Here is a 21,663-nt window from a genome sequence, read left to right on the forward strand (position 1 = left end):
GCTGGGATCACTCCTTTCGATGGAGAACAGATTTCCTGTCAACCCTTGAAATATGATTAATGGTGACAAATGACCGTCTGGAAGAGCGTTTTTTAGGCGAAGTGCTCAGGGAGGTTTAGAAAGGCTAGTTGTTGCCCTCTGTTCTCTACCACTTCCCTCTTTGCACCCCTTCAGAAATGACTCTGTTTACCTCATGCAGCCTTTGTGACTTTGGAACGCCCCATAGTGGAAAGAGCAGCGAAGGGGGCAAGCGGGTGTGGGGTCTGCGTCTGTTGTCACAGATCATCTCTGGGTTTCGCCGCTCCTTCTGCTTCCGGGAGCCTCCTTTTCCTTCTCTGTAAAACGAGAGGATTGGAGTAAGTGATCTCTCAAATCCTTCCACTTGTAGTAACGCTCTGCTTCTTCTCATTTATCCGTACGAAGCAGTCAGTGGCGTGAAAGCCAGGTCAAGAATAACGGTGCTCCGCTGCAGACGTGTCTGGTAGTGATAAGAAAGTAAGCTTTTCTTCAGGTAGAGAGCTGCCCAGTTCTGGAACCATCCTCTCCATCCTCCGATCCTTTGGATAAGTCGTCTCTAAGAGGTTTTTTGCGGGCTCAGTTCCCTCACGGTCCGCTTGCTGTCTGGGGCGCATCGTTGTTTTGTGGTGGTTGTTTTGTTTTTTAACTGACAATTTGGTGGACATCTGTGCAGTTCATCCCATCGTTGTGGTGACCACCATACCAGGCAGAGAGGAGTTGAATTGGGGCCCCAGCGGGATACTTGGAGTTCTCCGTGCTGGCTTTGCCCTTTCTAGGCCACTGGAAAAGGAAATAGCTGAAGTTGAAACTGACCTCTGTTGCCCCCACTCTGCCCTCCACCTCCCACCCATACACTAGGCCAACTATCACAGCTTTGTAGAGTCTGTTCTTCAGATTCCTGAAATCTCCTGAGCTCAACCTGTGGTCACATTGTGCCTGGCACCAGGTAATTAAGGGGTAAGCAGCATAGGAAAAAAATTACCATTTCTTTTCTGGTTGGGTGGTGTAATAAAAATCATTGAGCCTTTTCAGAAGCTCACACTAAGTGCCTGAACTTGAGGGGGGGAAAAAGGATCTGAACTTGATCTTCAACCTAAAAGTGCTTATTTTCTGTTAAAGTAAATTGCAGAGAATTACCAAAGTTACAAGATTAAATTATATATGTGAAGATGGTCGAGAGAAATGCTAGTTTACAAACAAGCTTTTTGGACACAAAGCTGGTGAGAAGAAAAATATTTGATCAGGCTGTTCTTTTTTTTTTTTTTAAATGTTTATTTTTGAGACACACAGAGAGAGAGAGCATGAACAGGGGAGGGTCAGAGAAAGAGGGAGACACAGAATCCGAAACAGGCTCCAGGCTCTGAGCTGTCAGCACAGAGCCCGACATGGGGCTCGAACCCACGGACCGCGAGATCATGACCTGAGCCGAAGTCAGATGCTTAACCCACTGAGCCACCCAGGCGCCCCTGATCAGGCTGTTCTTTCAGGAAAGAATAACTTTCGTTTTCAGTTGGCTTTTTGCCTGTCTCCCCTTTTTCCAAATGATGAGAGAAAGGAGGGCTTTGGATACATTTTCCATAGCGTAGGATTTTTTTTCCTATGGGAGCACAGAGCATCTCACACCTACAGGAAAAGTTTACTGCCAAATTGGAAGAGTCGGTAATACGAAGCATTCCCAGCCGAGAGAGTAAAAATGAGGGCTGTGGGGGAAAATAGACACAGAAAGAGGTAGAGGAGAAGGACGGGAGTGAAAGAGGGGGAAGGAATGGGAATCTTTAAAGTACAGATTGATAACCCACAGGCCTCCGGATGGGAAGAGATGCTTATGAAGGGTCAGTAAAGTTGCTTCAGGGATTTCCTGTTCCTCCTGCTGCGTTTTCTTTTACGTTGTTAGAAGTAGCCCAAACTTGGACAAAAAGAAGAGAAAACTTGTGGAGGCTGTATCTGAAGTTTCAGTGTCCAAGATAATTGATTTAATAAGAGCATTTTCAGCATGCCCTTTATTGCCACTTGTCTTACATCACGCTGCTCCCAACAACAGTTGAATTTATCCTCAGTTCCCTGAATTTCCTGCTCTTTGGGATGAGCTTTGCCTTAGTCTTCAGAGGGGAGAGCTGTTTGCAAGGGAAAGGCAGGTGCCCTGTATTGCTTGAAGCAGAGAAGGTGGGTTCTGTCCTGCCCGGCTGCAGTTCCTGGTGCCCTCCTCTTCTCTGATTTTTGTGGACTGAATAAATAAACAACTTATTTGTATCAGAGAATGAATGATTTTTAAAGTTCATTGTGATCAAAGAAGATGGTCGAGTGTTCCTTCAATTGTGTACGTACTCTTGTATAGATTGCAGCATAGAACTCCACAGAATTTTCGTGGCAGCTTGCTTTTACCATTTCTGGAAACTAAAAAGTAAATTGAATTAGTAACACTGTGAATTTTTGAGAAATTGACTAGAGAGACATAAATAGTGTTAATGCTGTTGAAGGTGTATCTTTCTTTCTGTCTCTTGCTTAAGGCGACTAGTACAGTGTAGTGGATATTGTCGGTGGTAGAAAAATAACTCAAATCTCTATGTAGGTATTTGCAAAATTATAACCGTAGCCCTCATTATGCATGTTTCTGTTCTGCCACGTGTTGAATCTTGAACTTGCATGGAGCATGCAAAGCTTAGAAACGTAACATTGATTTAACCCCTGAATGTTGAAAAGATAAACACACATTCCCTTGTTGCTAATACACGAATGTGGGCAAAGGGACCAGGGCTTTGTTGGGAATCTGGACATGTAGAAAAATTGTCGTGTTAGGTGTAAAAGAGCATTGTGTTCATGGTTCGAGTTTTGTCTTTAGAATAAAACGAGAACGTACTTTGAATCAGTAAAAAACGTACAGAAATGCGCTCTGAAGCACTGGTTTACGCGGCCCGTTCCTGTGAAATTAAACGCATGGAGGGACTCACGGGTTTAATGTTTCGTGGTCCTCCTCGTGCTTCCATCGGCTGGACAGTCTGCTCAGAACTTCTTCTTCCCTGCAGTTGATCCAGTCCCCCGTGACAACCCCCCTCGGGCTGATCATGTTGAAGACGACTTCAGAAGAGCTGGCCTGTCCCCGTGAGGACCTCAGCGTGGCTCGGAAGGAGGAGCTGCGGAAGCTGCTGCTGGACCAGGTGCAGACTGTGCTCGGGCTGCTGACAGGTGAGCCGTTCGGTGGAGGCCAGGGACACTGGCGGTGGCGCTCTGAACTTTTGAGCAGTTTTGCTTGTGACCGTGGCCGAGTTGAAAAACAAGGAATGTGGTGGTGGCGTGTGCGGTCAGCACTGAGCCCCGTGTCCAGCACGTGGTAGGACCTCCCCAGATGCTCGTAACCTACTTGTTTTTACTGTCTTTATGAATCGGTCCTCACTGTCACTGTCGTTAAGGAGGTAGAGATCAGGTCACGGGAATGTGATTGAAATGCCAAGCGCTGCATTCTCAGTAAGGTGGGTGGCGAGCACTTCATGTAAAATAATTTGAATATAAGATCAGGAGAAGTTGAAGGAGGGGGGATGGGGAAATTTCAAAATCCGCTCAGGGAGGCGAGACCAGATGTGGCATCCGCACCCCATGCGCCTGGTCGTGGTTGTAAGTAGCATTTTCCTCGTCATCTTGTCTGTTTTATCAGAGCCTCGTAACCATGTGTGAGGAGTAAGAATAAACAGAAAGCAAAAGCAAACCGCACAACGAGACAGGAAGGCGGGACGAGGGTGGAGCACGCTGGCTCGCCAGGGCCCTGCCGCTTGCTTGTGACGAGGAGCCAGGTGCAGCCCTAGTCTCGGGGCCCTTGAGGCACCGGGGGCCCGCTTGCTGCTTGAAGGAATGCCGCAGCGCAAAAAAAAAACAAAAAAAAAACCAGTTTTTATCTGCAGCTCCTCTGCCCAGACTTCCTCTCGGATCTCTAGGAACTTGCTTCTTTTGTCTGTGTTACAAAAGTGCTGGGCGTGCAGTGGGCACTTAAAATCGGTTGAGAATGCCCGATCAAAAGTAAACTTGTCGTTTGCCCCGTGTCCTTCCCCACGTCCCTAGGGGAGACCCACACCGCAGAGCATTTGTTCATTCAGAGCACGTTCAGTGATGCCCCCAACTAGATGTCACATTTCTATAGTTAAGGACCATGTCTGATATCTCTGTGTCCTGCCGTGAAGACGTTAACATTTTTTCAGTTGGGGTTAATTCACATAGCGTCAAATCCTCCATCTGACGGTGTCACAACTAGGTTTTTAATACATTCACAAAGTTGCACAACGATCACGCAATCTAATTCCAGAACACTTTCATTACTGCCCTTTCCCCCTCCAACCCCTGGCAACCACTAATCTGTTCATCTCTGTGGATTTTCCTATTTGGCCTTTTCGTTTAAAAAAAAAAAAAAAAAAAATCGTACACTATGTGGCCTTCTTAGTGGGATACTTCAAAGCCCATCCATGTTATAATATTAAATGTTTTGAAAACACCGTACTTTCAAAAGCTTTTACAGCTGATCATCTTATGCAGTAGGTTCCATAAAGAGGTACAGAGAGGAATAAAACACAGTCCCTGTCTCTAATTAGGGGTACTTGAGTTGGGGAGAAAGACAGCTAAAGCCAGTGTTTAGTAGAGGTGCGTTTTACTCACAGGCAGAACTGAGCAGACGAGACTTCCTGGGGACGATGGCGGCTGGGTGGCGCTCTGAGGGATGGACAGGCAGCAGCCTGGTAGAAAGGTCCAGCTTGGATTGGCAGGAGGAGAGCAGGTCAGAAGTTGGTGTGGAAGGAGTAGCACCCCGTTGAGCGTGCGCAGCCTTTGTATGGAGGTGGGGGTGAGGCCAGGTGGGGAAGCAGAGGCCTGAGGGAAGCCATGTTCCATGGGTGGGTGGCACTGTTGGCTGGGTGAGGGGCGGAAGAGAAGCAATGGCAGGTTTGTGGGGGAAGATGAATTGAGTTTAGGACATCCAGGTGGTGGTGTCCGGGAGTGTCTAGTTGGACCTACGGTGGGGAGAGGGAGGTTTAAATACTGACGTTCGATCGAAGGGATCAGATCTGTTTTTAAATCTGACTTTCATAGGTTAGACTTCATTTCTCTCTTAAACTCCATTTCTCCTTCCTCGCTAGGTATCTTGGAGACTGTCTGGGACAAGCACAGTGTCACTGCTGCCACCCCACCACCATCCCCGACCTCAGGAGAAAGTGGTACGGTCTGCCCACCACGTATGCTGTTCCTCTTTTTAAATGCACTTGGGGGGCTCGATGGGGTAGCGATTGCTTATCTATGCCAGATACAGATGCTGATTTTTCCTTCATCACTTTTTGGCCTCTCTGCCCACGTTTTCTGAGTAGGTAGCTCTACTTGGTTCTTTGTAAGTACTTGTACTTCCTTAATGTAACGTTTTGAACAACATACATTGTTTCTTCCTTACCCATCAGAAAAATGGCACCTTTGATGTTCTGTCATCTATTTCCGTTCCCTTCAGCTTACAACTGTGTTGTCCCTCCTGGTTTGTTTTTTGCTCTTTCTCAGATTTCATGGCTGTATTGCTCATGCTCACGTTGGCATGAGCCCGTGGGCCTGAAAGGTCTGCTTTGCAGTTATGCAGGGGTCAAGGTCAGAGGAGCTGGTTGGCTTCCTGAAGCCGGGGGCGGGGGGGGGGGGTAGGGGGGCAGGGGGGATGGTGGGGGGGGCGGCACGACACACGGGAGAAGAGGATGTGGAATGCTTTCTTCCCTTCGGGGCTCGGGGAAGATGGGGCCAGTGTGCAGTAATCACATCACCATCAACTTAGATCAGTTCAGAGTAATTTGATAAAGCATGGTTATATTTACAGTGTCACTAAGTAGTTTACTGGAGGCTGATTATCCACAGTTACATTAATCAGTCTTTCAGAAGTGAGTGCAGTTCGCCTAAAGATGGCTACTTCAAGGATAGAAAGAGGAAATTGTGTCTGAGCAGAAACTTTTTGTTTCTGAATGCTTGTGTTTACACTAAATGATCACAGGTGCTTTTCAAGTAGAGTACATCCTGTGAATTGCATATTGTTGCTTCCTCTGCTGTAAAGGTTGGTTGGTATGGCTGAGGGGAAATATTTCTCCATCTTTCTCCTTTACCCCAGGAAATGGGCTGTTGAAATCAGACACCTCTAAGCCCGAGCTGTTTCATGTAGCCTGTTAATTGTTAGTATGTGGAAGCTGAAATTCTCGCAGAGCTGAAAATACAGCATGACGTTTTGAGGACTGCTCATAGTCTACCAATTTATTCCAAATTCCATTTGTCATACTTGGATTAAAAACTGTTAGCCACTTGTCAGACTTCTTAGATGAAACACTATTACAGAGCTTTAGAGTGTTTTAAAAGCCAACAGGGATTTGAACTTTATTTGTACTTGGTGGCAGACTTTCATTTTCAACGTGGATATTTGAGATGACTTAGCAGATTTAAATTTTGCAATACGTGATGATTAAAGGAAAAACTGCAAATGAGGCAGAGCCTTGCTTTCATGAGGGTACACTTTGGAATCTCTTGCAGGTTAGCTGATCTTAGAATATGTCATTTCGTTTAAATAGTAGCTTGCAAAGATTAGTTCTGTTGAATTGGATTTGGTTTTAGGTGGTTGAATAGTGGCTTAGCATCCAGTTTCAGTTAGCAGTTTACTCTAGTAAAACTTGTTTTTCTGAGATCATTTTCCAATGCCAAAAGTGGTATGTTTTAGTTGGCTTTGTTCAGCTACATGTTCTGAGCGAACTCAGTTTATGCTTTGATAGACTTATTTTCCTGGAGTCCGGGTTGGGGAATATCAGATAATACAAATCAAAAATATATTCTTGCCTCTTTTCTATGTTGCCTAGGTTTTGTTTATGAGGCTAGGTAAAATACAGTATGAACCAACTTGACATTTCCATATAAACAAAACCTAAAAATGTGGTGTGTATTTCTTGAGAATTGCCTCTTAGACAGTATTAAGACATTTTTGAAGTCTTGAATTTTAGTATTTGAGAAAGAACAAAACAAATGGAGACTGTTTGGAGCCTGGGAAGTTAAGCAAGCTGGTATACTTCCCCTTAAAAAAAAAAAAAAAAATAGGGGGCACCTGGGTGGTCCAGTCAGTTGAACGTCCAACTTCAGCTTAGGACACGATCTCGCAGTTTGTGAGTTTGAGCCCCGTGTTGGGCTCGCTGCTGGCAGCACAGAGCCTGCTCTGGATTCTCTGTCCCTCTCCTGCTCATGTTCTCTTGCTTGCTCTGTCTCTCTCTCTCTCTCTCTCTCTCTCTCTCTCAAAAATAAAACATTAAAAAAAATACAGGATTGCATGTTCATTTGACATGCCTTTTTCTCTGACAGTTGCAAGTGAAGCTGTTGGATCTTGTTCCATTATTTGGATGATGCTGAGGATTTAATTAACATTTATTTTGATGGTTTTGCTCAACTGCCTTTGTGCACTTAAGACACCAAGTTAAGCAGTAAAATTTCTAAAAAGTTGTTGAGCTTTATTGACCTAATAAGCTCGCTGTTACGGACAAAAATTATTCTGAGCAACCTTAGGGCCCAGTGAGTAAAGCAGATAATTCCTATACCCACCCCACCCAACCTTTATTTAATCGGCAATCCCTGCCGGAATCCCGGAATCCCCGAATCCCTCCGCGGTGGGTTTGGTGTTTTTTTCCCCCCTGCATACTTTCTGGTAGCATCGTTTTTGTCTGATCATTTTCAAAGAACAAAGCCCGGGGACGAATCCCTGCGGTGGCTACTCTGGCAGTCTGGAGATAGAAGAAGCTTTGAAGGGTGCTTGTGGTCTGCTTCTCGGAATAGTTCCTCAAATTGTTGCCTTATCTTCGAAACTTGCCTCATTAGACCAGAATCCTGTGAAGTAGATGACGGTTTCATCTCTCGTTTACGAACGAGGAAACTGGGGCTCATGGGGGAAATCACGTCACCAGTAAGTGGTGGAGCAGGGGCGGCCTCGGCGCACGGTCTTCGTCCGAAGTTTGCCTTCTCGGCCGCTCAGCCCACATCTCTCTGCCTTCCCCTCCCCCTGGTTCAGAGCCCCGGCTACCCCGCATCTGCTGGGCGCCTTCCCGGACTGCGGCCGTCCTGGGCTGTGAGAGGAGCAGGAGAGGAGGAGCAGTCCTCTGAGGACGGAACGTGACCGTGCCCTCCACACGCTGGGGCTGCGGCTTCCTGCTGCGCCCGGGCAGCCTCAGCCCTCCTGCTTTCAGAGCCTCTCCTCGTCCTCCCCTCTCTTTGCCTGGACAGATGGGGTGGGGGAAGCAGGGAACAAAATGAAATGGTGTAAATACTGCAGCTCCGAGTTAGCTTTCACTGTTCTGCAATAAAACTTGAGACCGTACCTTTCATCGGCGTGATGTGTACTGTCCAGTGTGGGTCTGTGCGGATACCAGTGATGGCAAGAGACCAGGGTGCAGGTACGTTAGAGAGCTCAGATGGTGGGGACCAGTTTATGCCTTCCTGTTTTCTCCCATACTTTGCAGATTGCAGATCTTTGTGCACTTGGAAATCTTGTCACGTGTTCCTTTATAAGCTGCTTAGAGGAAGATGTCTCTCGGGAGGGTCACTCAACTCCTGTGATCTCATTTTCTAAGCCTAAGGGCTCCTTGACTGGAATTTCTCTCCATTTCGCTGGACTGAGGCTGCAGTGAGATCCCTGGTTCTCAGTGGGGAGTGATTTTGCCCTGCAGGGGATATCTGGCTGGCAACACGAGAAGTATTTTGGCTAGCGTAAGAGAGGAGAGGGTACTGCTGGCATCTGATGAGTGGAAGCCAGGGGTGTTGCTAGATATCCTACGACGCACAGAACGACAATGAATTATCCAGCCCTGGATGTCAGTAGTGCCGAGGTTGAGAAACCCTGGATTAGAAAACGTAGAACTGAATAGAAAACACGACATTTAAAGAAATAAAAAAGTAAAAAAGCCCAGGGGATCTTTGCATGAATGCCTGACCTGTCTGGGTTACTTCCAAGTGAGTAAATGCACCAGAGTCGTCCAGGCACCTCTCGGCAGGGATGCACATTGCCGCCAGAGCCTGGCCTGATTCAGAGAAGCCGGTCGTTCACAGGCTCTACAACCAAGATGTTACCCTGTTGCATAGGTAGCTTGTCAGGCTCTCTCAAGTTTGCATTGGAAATGCAGCATGAAGCAATGTCTGTTCTGTGGTAATTCCTTCCCCTTTGTTTAAAGTACAATTTTTGAGGGGCTCCTGGGTGGCTCAGTTGGCTGAGCATCCAACTTCAGCTCAGGTCACGATCTTGTGGTTTGTGGGTTTGAGCCCCTCATTGGGCTCTGTGCTGACAGTACATGTCCTTTGTCTCCCTCTCTGCCTCTCCCCTGCTTGCTCTATCAACAACAACAACAACAATTTAAAAAAATACAATTTTTGGAAAGCTCTTTGTAGCCTACTAAAATACTTTGAAATATTTAAAGTCGAATAAAATCATCACTTCTCAGCCTTTTGGCTAAGATCAAGTGTAGTATCTGTTCATATCAGTTTAAAGTTGAATAAAATCATTTTCATTGAGAACAACCTTAAAAGATTCTTTTTTTGAGGGGCAAAAATCATAGGTCATCTTACACGCTTAAAGAATTTTGCATAATCCCATTCGGCATTTGCCCTTGGGCTTACGTCTTTTTTTTTTTTTTTTTTTTTTTTTTACGAGGTGTCACATGTTTATTGCTGTTCACAGATGGGGTCAAACACTGCGCTCGCTCGTGCTCCTGGGCGCTGGGGCCCGGCTCTGCAGTGAGTGGTCACACCTTTGAGGGCAGCTCTTCCTTGTCACTGGGGACACCGCTAATGCAGCCCCCTCTTCTGAGGAGTCTATAGAAGAAGCCTCTCTTTGCTTTGGGAACTGGGTGGCACAGTGTCTCTTGTAGATGTAGTGCCACACATTCTCCAGTGTCACTTTCGTTGATGTCCTTAAAACAACCCGATTCGATCATCTCGTTCTGCCAGGGGATGGAGACAGAGCCTGTGGCAAATTGGCTGTAGAAAGTATCGTCCGTGGTGTCCAGGTAGACTCCCCTCACCGTGGAGAACGGTTGTGGTCCTGGTGCGCACGCTCTTTTAATTAGGATTTTAGAGCATACATATTTTCCCGTATTTGAATATTAGCTTTCTTATCGCTTTGCCTGGCTGCCTGATCCTTCCAGTGGGTCTGCTTTCTGGGAAGGAGCATAGGCTTAGGGGCCAGACCTGGGTTTCCGTTTCAGCTCTACTTCTTATGAGCTGAGGAACACGGGCCAAACACTTAATCTACCTGGGTCTTATTCTGACAGTTTTGTAAATGCGGATAATAACATCTACCTTAGAGCCGTGGGCATGAAATGAGAATATGTATGTAAAGTGCGTAATGCAGCACTAAGCAAATAATAACAACACATTAGATGGTGGCTGTTCTTACATAATTATTGTTGTTGTTGTTTTGCTTTTTCCCCCTTTGGCAATCCTCGTCTGGAAAATTTCTTCTGAGCTAAAGCGTAGAGAGACAACTTTTTGGTTTTGCTTTCGTTTTTAAAGCCAGGATTTATTTCTAATTAAAAATGCTCAAGAGATTTAAAAGGTCCAAGGGCCCAAAGATGTCCGGGTCTCATAGAACATAGATGGTATCTGTTGGTTAAGTGTCCATTTGATCCTGGTTAATTATTTGCCCCCTTAATCCTTCTAGTTGGGTGGTGGTGGTTTCCTCTAACACCAACATCTTTCATAAATGGCCCCAGTCCATGAATGACAAGAAGAGCGACACCAGAAACAGTTACTATCTTTGAAAGAGAGAAAGTTGAACATGTGACTCAGGTGGACAGCCACCACAGCAATTCCAGAAATCAAGCTTATTAATCCAGCAACAAACTGAAATATGCCCAGATTGTACTTGAACATCCTTCTTGCGTTCTTCTTTGAAACCAGGTCCTCTGATGATCAGTGTGGGCAGCTGAGATCACGATGAGTCTTACCTAGTATTAAATGCAGCTCTTTCAGAGCAGAGACCACTGGACATCCTACCAGCTAAAATGCCAGGGGACAGATTTTTAATCTGCCTGTTTTTCAATAGGCTCCCTGCCCAAGGTGGGGCTTGATTGAGCTCACGACCCTGAGATCAAAAGAGTTGCATGCTCCACCGACTGAGCCAGCCAGGTGCCCCCCTTTTTAATCTACTTTTAACAGTAGAAATTAAACCCCTTATTAATAAATCACAAAATCCTCGTGTTACTGGCAGAGGAGATGAGGCTGAGAAAGATTAATCCGTTCGTATTCATTCAACGTTAGTATTAAAGTAGCAGTTTTCAGTAGGTCTGGGGGTCCCTGGAGGTCCCCCAAGCCCTTTCAGGCGTCCCAAAGATCAAATAGATGTTCATAAAAATACTATGACTTTTTTTTAAGTGTTTATTTTTGAGAGAGAGAGTGCAAGTGGAGGAGGTGCAGAAAGAGAGGGAATCAGAGGCCCTGCACTGACAACCGAGAGCTCGACGCAGGGCTCGAACTCACGAACCGTGAGATCCAGACCTGAGCTGAAGTCAGACGCTCCAGCGCCTGAGCCACCCGGGCACCCCATGTTGTTTGTCATTTTTACGCATGCTCTCATGAGTATACTGGACAGAACTCAATCAGATCCCACATTGCAGTTAACCTTTAAGAAATTTAAAGTGAAAGTTTAATACTGGAGAATAGCTGCAGTTACCCAGAAAGGCCGCCGAAGAGCTGCTTTCTTTTTCAATTGTGTATCTCTGTGAAGCTGTTTTTTTCATATACTTCAGTGAAAATAGCATATTGCAACAGATTGAAGCAGATGAGAGAGTCTAGCGATCTTTTTTTAAGCCAGACAGACATTAGAGAGATTTCCAAAAATGTACAAACGGTGCTACTCTTCTCACTTATTTTTTGACGGCAAAGTACACTTTATCACTTAAAAATATTTTATGCTAACATGTAATGGGTCTAATATTATTAAATGAATATTTAAAATACAGTATTTGAAAACTTCAGTTTTAAATTCTGTGTGATGAATATCAATAGAAATAACCCACATAAAAGTTCTTTGGCATCCTCAATAATTTTTTCTTTTAATGTTTGTTTATTTATTTATTTATTTATTTTAAAAAATTTAAAAAAGAATTTAATGTTTATCTTCTTTGAGAGAGAGAGAGAGAGAGAGCGAGCAGGGGAGGGGCAGAGAGAAAGGGAGATAGAGAATCTGAAGCAGGCTCCAGGCTCTGAGCTGTTAGTGCAGAGCCTGATGAGGGGCTCGAACTCACAGACTGCAAGATCATGACCTGAGCTAAAGTTGGACGCTTAACCAACTGAGCCACCCAGGCACCCCTATTTATTCTTGAGAGAGTGGGGGCCGGGGTGGGGGGGGGCAGAGGATCCAAAGCGGGCTCTGTGTGGAGAGCAGAGACCCTGATGCGGGGCTTGAACTCCCGAACTACAAGGTCATGACCTGAGCCAAAGTTGGATGCTCAGCTAGCGGACTGAGCCACGCAGGCACCCCTGCATCCTCAATAATTCTTTTTTATTTTTTTTAATGTTTTTTTAACGTTTATTCATTTTTTGATAGAGAAAGAGTGTGAGTGGGGGGGGAGGGGCAGAGAGAGAAGGAGACACAGAATCCGTAGCAGGCTCCAGGCTCTGAACTGACAGTACAGAGCCCGACGCGGGTCTCGAACTCACGGACTGTGAGATCATGACCTGAGCCGAAGTCGGATGCTTAACCGACTGAACCACCCAGGCGCCCCCTCAATAATTCTTAAGAGCGTAAAAAAGTTCTGGGATCAAAATGTTTGAGAATTGTTTCTGTAAAGCACAAAATACAGTGTAAAGATTTAGCCACTCTTCCACCATCCAGAAATAACGTCATTCCAGATGCCTCTCTCTATATAGATACAGAGAGGTTAAGCTAAATAAAAAGACAAAGTGGCATCATACCATACATTTTAATGTTTTTAAAGATTTTATTTTTAATATCTCTACCCAACGCGGGGCTTGAACTCATGACCCCAAGGCCAAGAGTCACATACTCTCCTGACTAAGCCATCCAGGTGCCCTAGTTTTTATTTTTGATAGCAACAAATTGTAGTTTTACCTGAATTGAATGGGAAGTATTAACCCTAAGGGAATTCCTGACCTTGGGGTGGTTTTGCCACAGGAATATTAGTTTGTAAAAGACACCTCTAGGATTAAGAAGAAAACAAAAGATTATGAAAACCATTTTCTTACTACATGTTTTAATCCTAGCCCATATGTTTTGAGACAACGTGCTTGTGAAAGAAGAGGGAGTTAGGCAGCACACCCTCTGTGATTCCTACATATGTTTAGTCTTGATTCTATATTTAATCCAAGCTTGCTGTAGTCCCCTTGCCACAGCTGCTCCATTCCTTAATTCTGCGTTTTTGTTTGTTGCTTTATTTGCATGGTTTCACGAACAGGATCCTCCTTAAGAGGCTGTGGGCAATATGTTACCTGAGTTTTTGTGTTTGAGAAAATGTCCCCTTCCTTCGTACTCAAAGGAGGGCTTTGGGTTAAGTCATTTTCTGCCTCAGAACTTGTGGGTACTCTGCCACTGCTGTCTGGTTTCTTGCGTGACTGCGGAGAAGTCTGAATGTGGTGTTTTATCTTCTGTGCTTGTGCTTTTTCTGCCTACGTTCCTTCCTTATTCCTAAGATTCTTAGTCTTTATCATTTCTTCTTGAGGCAGAATAAGCCCCTTTATTTTGTATATGCATGTCTTTTTTTCAGGAAAGTTTTCTTCTTGTTATAGCTTTGAATGTCCGTCTTCTCTAAAATCATGATACCTTTTTTTTTGCAATCCCCATTTCGTCTCGCGTGCTTTCTGTTAGTCTCATGCTTCTCAAAAATGAAGCATGTTGGAGGTTCCTCAGAAAGTTAAGAAAAGAACTACTCCAGGACCCAGCAGCACTACTGAGTATTTACCCGATGAATGACAAAAACACCAATTCAGAGGGATACATGCACTCCTATGTTGATAGCTGCATTATTTGTAATAGCCAAGATACGGAAGCAGCCCAAGTGTCCCATCAGTTGATGAATGGATAAAGAAGGTGTGGTATGTCTATTCAATAGAATATTGTTCAGCCATTAACGCGCGCACACACACACACACACACACACACACACACACACACAGAGAAGAATGAAATCTTGCCATTCGCAATGACCTGTATGGATGGAGCTAGAGGTATTATGTATTATGCTATGTGAAGTAAGTCTGAGGAGGACAAATACCATATGATTTCAGTCATATATGGAATTTAAGAAAGCAAATGAGAAAAGCAGAAAAAGAGACAAACTAAGAAAGAGACTCTTAACTGTAGAGAACAAACCGATGGTAACCAGAGGGGAGGTGGGGGGTGGGTGAAATAGGTGACGGGGATTAAGGAGCACGCTTGTGATGAGTGCCAGGTGATTAAAATAAAAACTTAAAAAAAAAAAAAAGCTAAAAAAATTAAGCATGCGCAAGAATCACTTCTTGGAAAGTATGTAAAAACCCGTGTCTCCACCACACGCCTCCAGGATCCCCAGCAGCACGTGTGGGCGGGGCCTGAGAATTTATATTTCTGACAAGCTGCCAGATGTGCTGACGATACAGGTCCACAGACTTACCTCGAGCAGCGCAGTAGTTCTCAGTGTTTTCGTCTCTGGACCCCCTTATTTAATTGAAATACAATTGACCTATAACACTGTAGCTCCAGGGGTACAACGTCATGGTGTATGTATTGCAAACTGATGGTAACGGAAAGTGGAGTTAATATCCATTACCACACACGGTTAAAAATTGTCTTTCTTATGATGGGAACTTTTAAAATTCACTCCCCTAGCAACTTTCAAATACACAGTACGGTCTCGTTAACTAGCTGTAGTCACCACCGTACATTGTATCCCCAGGACTTCTGTCTCTTCTAACTGGAAGTTTGTATTTCTTGACCCCCTTCGCCCGTTTTGCCCACCCTGCCACCCAGGATGGCTTTACTCCTAAAAGTCGCCATGGTCCTCAAAGAGCTTTGTGGGTTGTATCTGTTGACATAACGCTGAGGAAATTTACATTAATTCATTTAAAAAGAACTGTGATGAACTCGACATACGAACAAAGAATGTATTTTAACGAAAGGTGCATTCTCCGAAGCAAACGAAAGTTTCCTGAATGGCATTATTTTCCGTTTCTACAGGTATCTTTAATGTGTAGCTTGGTGAAAGGTGGCTTTTGTTTTCTCTTTGTTGTACTTAAATTGGTTTGTAAGAGACTTGGTAGGGTGGTTGTTAAAACCTTTGTGTATTTCCAGGTGACTTACTGAGTAACCTGCTGCAGAGTCCTAGTTCAGCCAAACTGTTGAACCAGCCAATCCCCATCCTTGATGCGGAGAGTGAGTATATGTGTTCCCTGGCCTTGGAGTGCCTGGCCCATCTCTTCAGTTGGATTCCTCTGTCTGCCAGCATCACCCCGTCCCTCCTAACCACCATCTTCCACTTTGCGCGCTTTGGCTGTGACATCCGGGCCAGAAAGATGGCATCAGTTAACGGCAGCAGCCAGAACTGTGTGTTGGGTCAGGAGCGTGGCCGTCTTGGGGTCCTGGCCATGTCCTGCATCAATGAACTCATGTCCAAGAACTGTGTGCCTATGGAATTCGAGGAGTATTTACTGCGTATGTTCCAGCAGACTTTCTACCTCCTGCAGAAAATCACCAAGGATAACAATGCCCACACGGTGAAGAGCAGGCTAGAAGAACTCGATGAGAGGTAATGAACACGGGTGTGGAACCGGCCGCGCCCTAAGAAGGGGCCTTGACCGTTTACCGTGTTGTGCCGCATGGTGTCTGTAATCCTCTTTGGTTTCAGAATTTGGGGCCCCTGATGAGGAACGGACAGGTAGGTGTGTACCAGTAAGTCTGAGCTTAGCTGGAAGGGCTAGGGTGGTAGAGGGGAGCGAGCCACGTTTGGAAAGTGACTGTGAATTGTGCAGGTTTGTTGTCTTTTCCCCCGTCTGTCTCCTGTCCTCCCTTCCACCCCCTCCCCTCGTCCTCACGATTCGCCTGCAGGTCTGAGTGGCGCAGGAGCCGAGTCTGCTGCTCGTGCGTAGCCAGGAACGTGGGAGGAGGCCGCGGAGGTACAGGAGTTCTAATCCCCCCTTTTCACTTGACGTTGCTTGTCAGTTTTGACTCCGTGACTTTCCCCCAGTGCACATCGTGCAGCGTGTAGGCATGTCGTTGTTACTGTGAGTTTTACACACACGGCACATTTCCATCAAAAGCAAGAGATGGGAATATGGGCACGTCTTAGCGTGGCACACACCGTGTTTCTTTGTGACCCTCCCCTTGAATGGAGCTGAAAATTACCTCGCTTTTCCTTCTGAAGTACTCACACAGATGACGCTGTCACGGTACCCTGAGGCGTGGTCTCATGTATCTCCCTCCAGATGATGTCATTTACCTGTCTTAGAGCTTTCATCGATGTGACGCTGGCTACTGCTGTGTAAAAGCAAGAGAGAAAATTAGAAACTTACATATAAAAGCATCACGTTGACTGTTCAGAAACTTCCAGGCAGATACATTGTATTGAGTTAGAAAATTCTTCTAGAGCGCTGGGCAGCAAATGTTGCTAATATGTTAATCCACTTTCCTTGGCTTGCTTTTTGCTATTAAGCTGCGTAGAGTTAAGGCATTTTCCTTTTCCTTAGAGTAAGTAGCAGAATGTAAAGTCAAGTGCTTACAGACCATTTTAGTGCTTTTTAATTTAGCAACTTTGTTAAGGTTTTTCTAAAGTTAAAAACATAGATGCCTAAGATTGTTTTGGTTTGGTCCATTGTAAACAAGCTTTGTGTGACATTTTCTTTGTATAATCACAAAAGAGCTCGTAATCTCTTATGGTGATATGTTGGTTTTATGTTTCATTTTATAATAGCTTTCTGTATGAATTCAGAGGCATCGGCATGCAAACAGACAATTTCATATCCTTTCTAGCTTTGGTTAAGAAAGGCTGTACTTTATATGTTAAAAAAAAGTCTAGCCGCTCGTACCGACCATCAGGTATCAGTTGTTTTGAGTTTTCCGTGAGGCATAATGTTCGTGATGGCTGATGTTCTGATGGCATAGAGATGTCGTCGTGGGTTACCTATGTACTGATTTTGTTACGTGTAACTTCTGTGCTTTTGGTTTTATATTTTAATGCTATGCTTCCTATTGCCCTGTGAAAGCTGAGAGGTGCCTGGAAGCAGAAAGGTGACATGAACAATACTGTGTGCTTGCTTCCTGGCTCTTGGGCCCCTGACCACTAATTCTAAACAGCTAAGTCCATTCTCGGTTGTTTAGGGGCTACTTACCCCAGGGCCTTTGCTTCTCTTCTCCTTTCCTGCCTGTTTCTAACTTTCAACTGCTCATTAGCACCTGTACCAGAAGGTGGACAAGGGAAAGAAAATGAGGTGAAATAAAATCTATAGTTTTAGCTGCCGAAAGGCCCTTGTTTGTGTGCCTAAAAACTTGGGTTGGAGAGTGAAATAAAATCGAGATTGCGTGACATTTACCCAAGCTTCTCTTTATTTCATGGGTGGCAGGGAATTGAGTGCATCTTCCTAGAGAGCAGTAAACTGGGTGACGGCTCTGACTGTCACGTTAGAAGCAGAACGAGGAATAAGGAGCCCCTGCTGTTGAGTATCTGTGGTCAAAGGCATCGAGAGAAGTCTCTTCACGCCTGACTCTCTAAAAACAGTTGATTCAAACGCCTTAACTGTGTTTCAAGTTTTTGGTCCCATGATCCACAGAGACGGTCATTCTCCTGATCAAGCAGATTAATGTTTTTGTTTTTGTTTTAAACTGCAAAAAAGTTTACATGTGTGTTAGCTAGCCGTTTGGAGGTCAGGCAGGCAGGTTGGCCGCCCTCAGGGTGCTGGGTCCCAGGCACAATATGGGACATTTTATTTATGGGGCAGTTTTGTTCTTCTGAGTAGTTGTCTTTTTCTCCCCCATTATTATTGCATAGATCCTTGCTTTAAAAAACAAAAAACAAAACTTTTTGCAGTTGGGACTTTCAGAATTGGTTTTAGCCATTATTTAATTTTTGACTAAGGCCCATAAGTAAGTCTTTATCGGTGTCCGCAATGTGATCCGTGGAGGTATGTCCATCTCATTTTCGAATCACCTTTTGGTATTTAGGGGCTTAAAATGACAGTTTGTGACATGTGAGAGTGATGATGTGCTGTGTATCTAGTAACAACAGTCTCTTATCCTTGCAGCTGGGACCCACACTCCTCTGGGAAATGATATTGTACATACACATGAGTTGGGGAGCCACTGTGCTGTGAAAGGAAAGAGCACTGGCGTGGGAGTGGATGCTAGTTGGTAGTCCCGTTTTGCCACGAGCTGGCCCAGTGACCTTGGGCGGGTCACTGGATCTCCCTGGGCCTCGTCTGTACAGTGAAGCGCCAGACTGAATTGTCCCTGAGGCCTGTCCAGCTCGGGCAGCTTCTTCCCATCCCTTATATTTGCAGTCACTTTCTGAGTAGATCGGGATGTGCTTACGTTTATTGAGGGCTGGGAGCCGGAGGGCGGGGGGGGGGAGGGGGGAACGAGCATTGGGTTCCAAGTCTGCATATACGTTATCCAGATGCCATGCCTTTGGTATAGCCTTGTTTTGTTCTTAGCACATTCACGTTAATATTTTGGGCTCCTAGCAAAGGCAACCAGCCTTCCAGACTTGCCACATTGACATGACGCACATGCTCTGCCCCTTGACTTTTTAGTATCATTTTCTTTCCCGTGAATCGGTTGTAGCATGAAGGACTTAGAAACCGCGAGAGCCCTAGTTTATAAGATGTCTTAGTAGAGAGTGCCTGAGGATTAAAGTTGCTTTTCTGCTATGTTTCAGGTGGTAATGGAATGAAGGGTTGCCTGACCTGTAGGTAATTGTTGCAGGCCTTTATCTTTTTAACTGAAAAGCTGTTTTAAATCTGTGTAGTTCTGTACTGAAAGAAATTTGGATTGAATTTGAGTTCTCTTCTAAGGAGGTGGCTGGGTTTCTGATCGTCTCTTCTCGTCTTCTTGTCTTACTTAGCTATGTCGAGAAGTTTACTGACTTCCTGCGGCTCTTCGTGAGTGTCCACCTGAGAAGAATCGAGTCCTACTCCCAGTTCCCTGTGGTGGAGTTTTTGACGCTTTTGTTCAAGTACACATTTCATCAGGTAAAGCACCAGCACCGCTCATCCTTTTCCTCCTGAAAAAGCGTGCTTTGTTGTTTCCAGGGTAAAGAGTTAGTTTATTTCCCGAACGTTTATATAGTGTTGGCTTTGTGAAGATTAACACGTTTGTCCTTCCTAATGACCCTTTGAGGTGGGTGTTATTTTCGTCATCTCCACTTTCCAGATAAAGAAACTGAGGCGCAGAGTAACCGGCTCAGGGTCATACAGTTAATTAAGTGGTGGGGCCAGGCGTTTGAACTCCTAGAGTCTGTGTTCTTAACCACTGTTTTGTTGGAGAAGCAAAAGATAGAAATAGTCTGAAATTAGGGCCTTTCCTTCTGTAACTGGCACTAAAACTTCCTACAGGGAGATTATAAATAATGAAGCTCGGGGCGCCTGGGTGTTCGGTGGGTTAAGCGTCCGACTCTTGGTTTTTCAGTTCAGGTCATGATCCTCGTGGTTTGTGGGTTTGAGCCCTTTGGGATTCTCTTGTCTGCCTGTCTCTCTCTGCCCCTCCCCCACTCACTCTCTGTCTCTCTGTCTCTCTTAAATAAATAAACGTTAAAAAAAAAAAAAGCAATATTATAAAAAAAATAAATACTGAAGCTCTGAGGAGTTAAGTTTTGGCGGATCGGATTTTTGCTCCCATTCAACAAATACTTTTTGAGCTTCTTGTGTATCAGGAGCTGGGCGTATAAACCCTCACAAGCAAAGTCCTTGTGCCTTGTTTACATTTTGTGGCCCAGTGTCTTTTCTTTATATACATATTTTAAACGGTTTATTGAGGTAGAATTATATATCTCATGAAATTCACCCATCGTGATTGTACAGCTCCATGATGTTCACTAGATTTATAGACTCGTGCAGTCATCATCAGCCTGGTTTTAGACATTTCTGTCGTGTCTTCTCCCTTGTGCATTTGTGTGTGTGTGTGTGTGTGTGTGTGTAATTTATTTTTTAATTCCAGTATAAATGCAGTGTTATATGAGTTTCAAGTGTACAATATAGTGATTCAACAGTTCTGTACATTACTCAGCGCTCATCCTTCTGTGAGTGTCTTTAAAATAAGTTTTGTATTGAAGTATCACACCCATTCGGAGAAGCGCATAGATCCTGCGTGGACAGCTTGATGAATTTTCCCAAAATGAACACGGCCATGTAACCACCACCTTCGTCAAGAAGTAGAACATTACTGCCAGCTCCGCCTTGGGTGCCTTCCCCTTCACTTCCCGTGCGTCACCCCAGTCTTGACCTTAACGTCCCAGATTCCTTTTGCCTGTTGTGGAACTTCTCTCAGTGGATGTCTCCAGTATATATTTGTTTTGTCTGGCTTTTTCATTCCACATCACGTTTGTGAGATTCACCTGTGTTGTGTGTGTGGCAGTAGTTTGTTTTCATGGCTTTATAGTAAGTCATTACTGAAAATCTGTCCCACTGCAGATATGAGCTGCTCGGTTTTTGGTGATCATGAATTCTCTTGCAGTGGGCGTTCTCATACATGCTTTTGGGTGTACCTGTGTAGCTCTTTCTGTTGGCGTGACCTGGGTATGACGTTCCCGGGTCAGGGAAGGCATGTGATTTTATAAGTTGTGGATTTTACGTGTCGTGGAAGTTTAAACCACCGATGATGTAGCTTCACGAGGGTAGAAGAGAGACAAGGGCCTAGGCTGGGAGGGGTGTGTGTGTGTGGTTGGGGATTTGGAGCGAGGGTTTGGTGTGTGAGCTAGCCTTTCTCGGGGGGTACTTGGCACATAAAAGTAAGCGCCCCCAGTGGGTAAGGGTGAACCGCTCCTAGGTGCAGCAGGGAGGGTGGGGGTGGAGGAGGACTAGGGTTGAGGAAGTATCAGGATGTCCGGTAGAGGGGCCAGTGAGTGCAGGGCAGGAAGGACAGCACTCTCAGTTCACCAGACCTAAGAAGGGATGGGAGAGGCGATGAGATGTGGGAGGGCGAGGGGGTGGGAGAGAAGCATTCCGGGTAGGAGCGTCTTGAGATGGATCCAGAGACCTCCCGGAGGGGACCGGGAAGAAAGGATTCAATAGATACGTTAGGATAAGTGTAGCAGAAATGAAAGAGATGGGGAGCCAGTGCTGAGGTCACAAAGAAGGGGTTTTGGGGAAAGTGGAATGAAAAAGTTTTGCAGTTTGCTCTGCCTGTGAAGTTTTATATCTGCCCTCTATATATGACATAGAAGAAAGCTAAGTACGAGTTTTAAAAATTTTTTTTTTTTTTTTTTTCAATATTTTTTATTTATTTTTGGGACAGAGAGAGACAGAGCATGAACGGGGGAGGGGCAGAGAGAGAGGGAGACACAGAATCGGAAACAGGCTCCAGGCTCCGAGCCATCAGCCCAGAGCCCGACACGGGGCTCGAACTCACGGACCGCGAGATCGTGACCTGGCTGAAGTCGGACGCTTAACCGACTGCGCCACCCAGGCGCCCCACGAGTTTTAAAGTATGCA

The 21,663-nt window shown here is 45.2% G+C and overlaps 1 protein-coding gene, 1 long non-coding RNA gene and 1 other non-coding gene across 12 annotated transcripts in view; 2 read left to right on the forward strand and 1 right to left on the reverse strand.

The window, feature by feature from the left end:
* The window catches only part of XPO6 (exportin 6), a 104,038-nt gene that overhangs the window by 37,302 nt on the left and 45,073 nt on the right, over nt 1-21,663 (forward strand). For 5 of the 9 annotated variants that reach the window (XM_058711719.1, XM_058711716.1, XM_058711715.1 and 2 more), the window contains exons 5-8: nt 3,042-3,201; nt 5,133-5,228; nt 15,320-15,773; nt 19,080-19,206. In XM_058711719.1, coding sequence (XP_058567702.1) covers nt 3,042-3,201; nt 5,133-5,228; nt 15,320-15,773; nt 19,080-19,206 — 837 coding nt within the window. Of the gene's footprint in view, nt 1-3,041; nt 3,202-5,132; nt 5,229-8,181; nt 8,436-15,319; nt 15,774-19,079; nt 19,207-21,663 lie in introns of those variants that run through there. The other 4 variants (XM_058711718.1, XM_058711723.1, XM_058711722.1 and 1 more) reach the window with 2 other exon arrangements.
* On the reverse strand, nt 1,295-9,079 carry LOC131501491 (uncharacterized). 2 transcript variants are annotated; one of them, XR_009256803.1, is made up of 3 exons: nt 8,361-9,079; nt 4,657-5,006; nt 1,295-2,412 (listed from the first exon to the last, which is right to left on the reverse strand). It is a non-coding gene; the product is annotated as an uncharacterized LOC131501491 (long non-coding RNA). The 2 variants fall into 2 exon arrangements; XR_009256802.1 differs by lacking the exon at nt 1,295-2,412 and having other exon boundaries at nt 4,404-5,006.
* Nucleotides 9,465-9,656, forward strand: LOC131501738 (U2 spliceosomal RNA). Its single transcript, XR_009256871.1, has one exon. It is a non-coding gene; the product is annotated as a U2 spliceosomal RNA (small nuclear RNA).

This window comes from Neofelis nebulosa, chromosome 18 (genome assembly GCF_028018385.1).
Source record: "Neofelis nebulosa isolate mNeoNeb1 chromosome 18, mNeoNeb1.pri, whole genome shotgun sequence".
Classification (NCBI taxonomy): domain Eukaryota; kingdom Metazoa; phylum Chordata; class Mammalia; order Carnivora; family Felidae; genus Neofelis; species Neofelis nebulosa.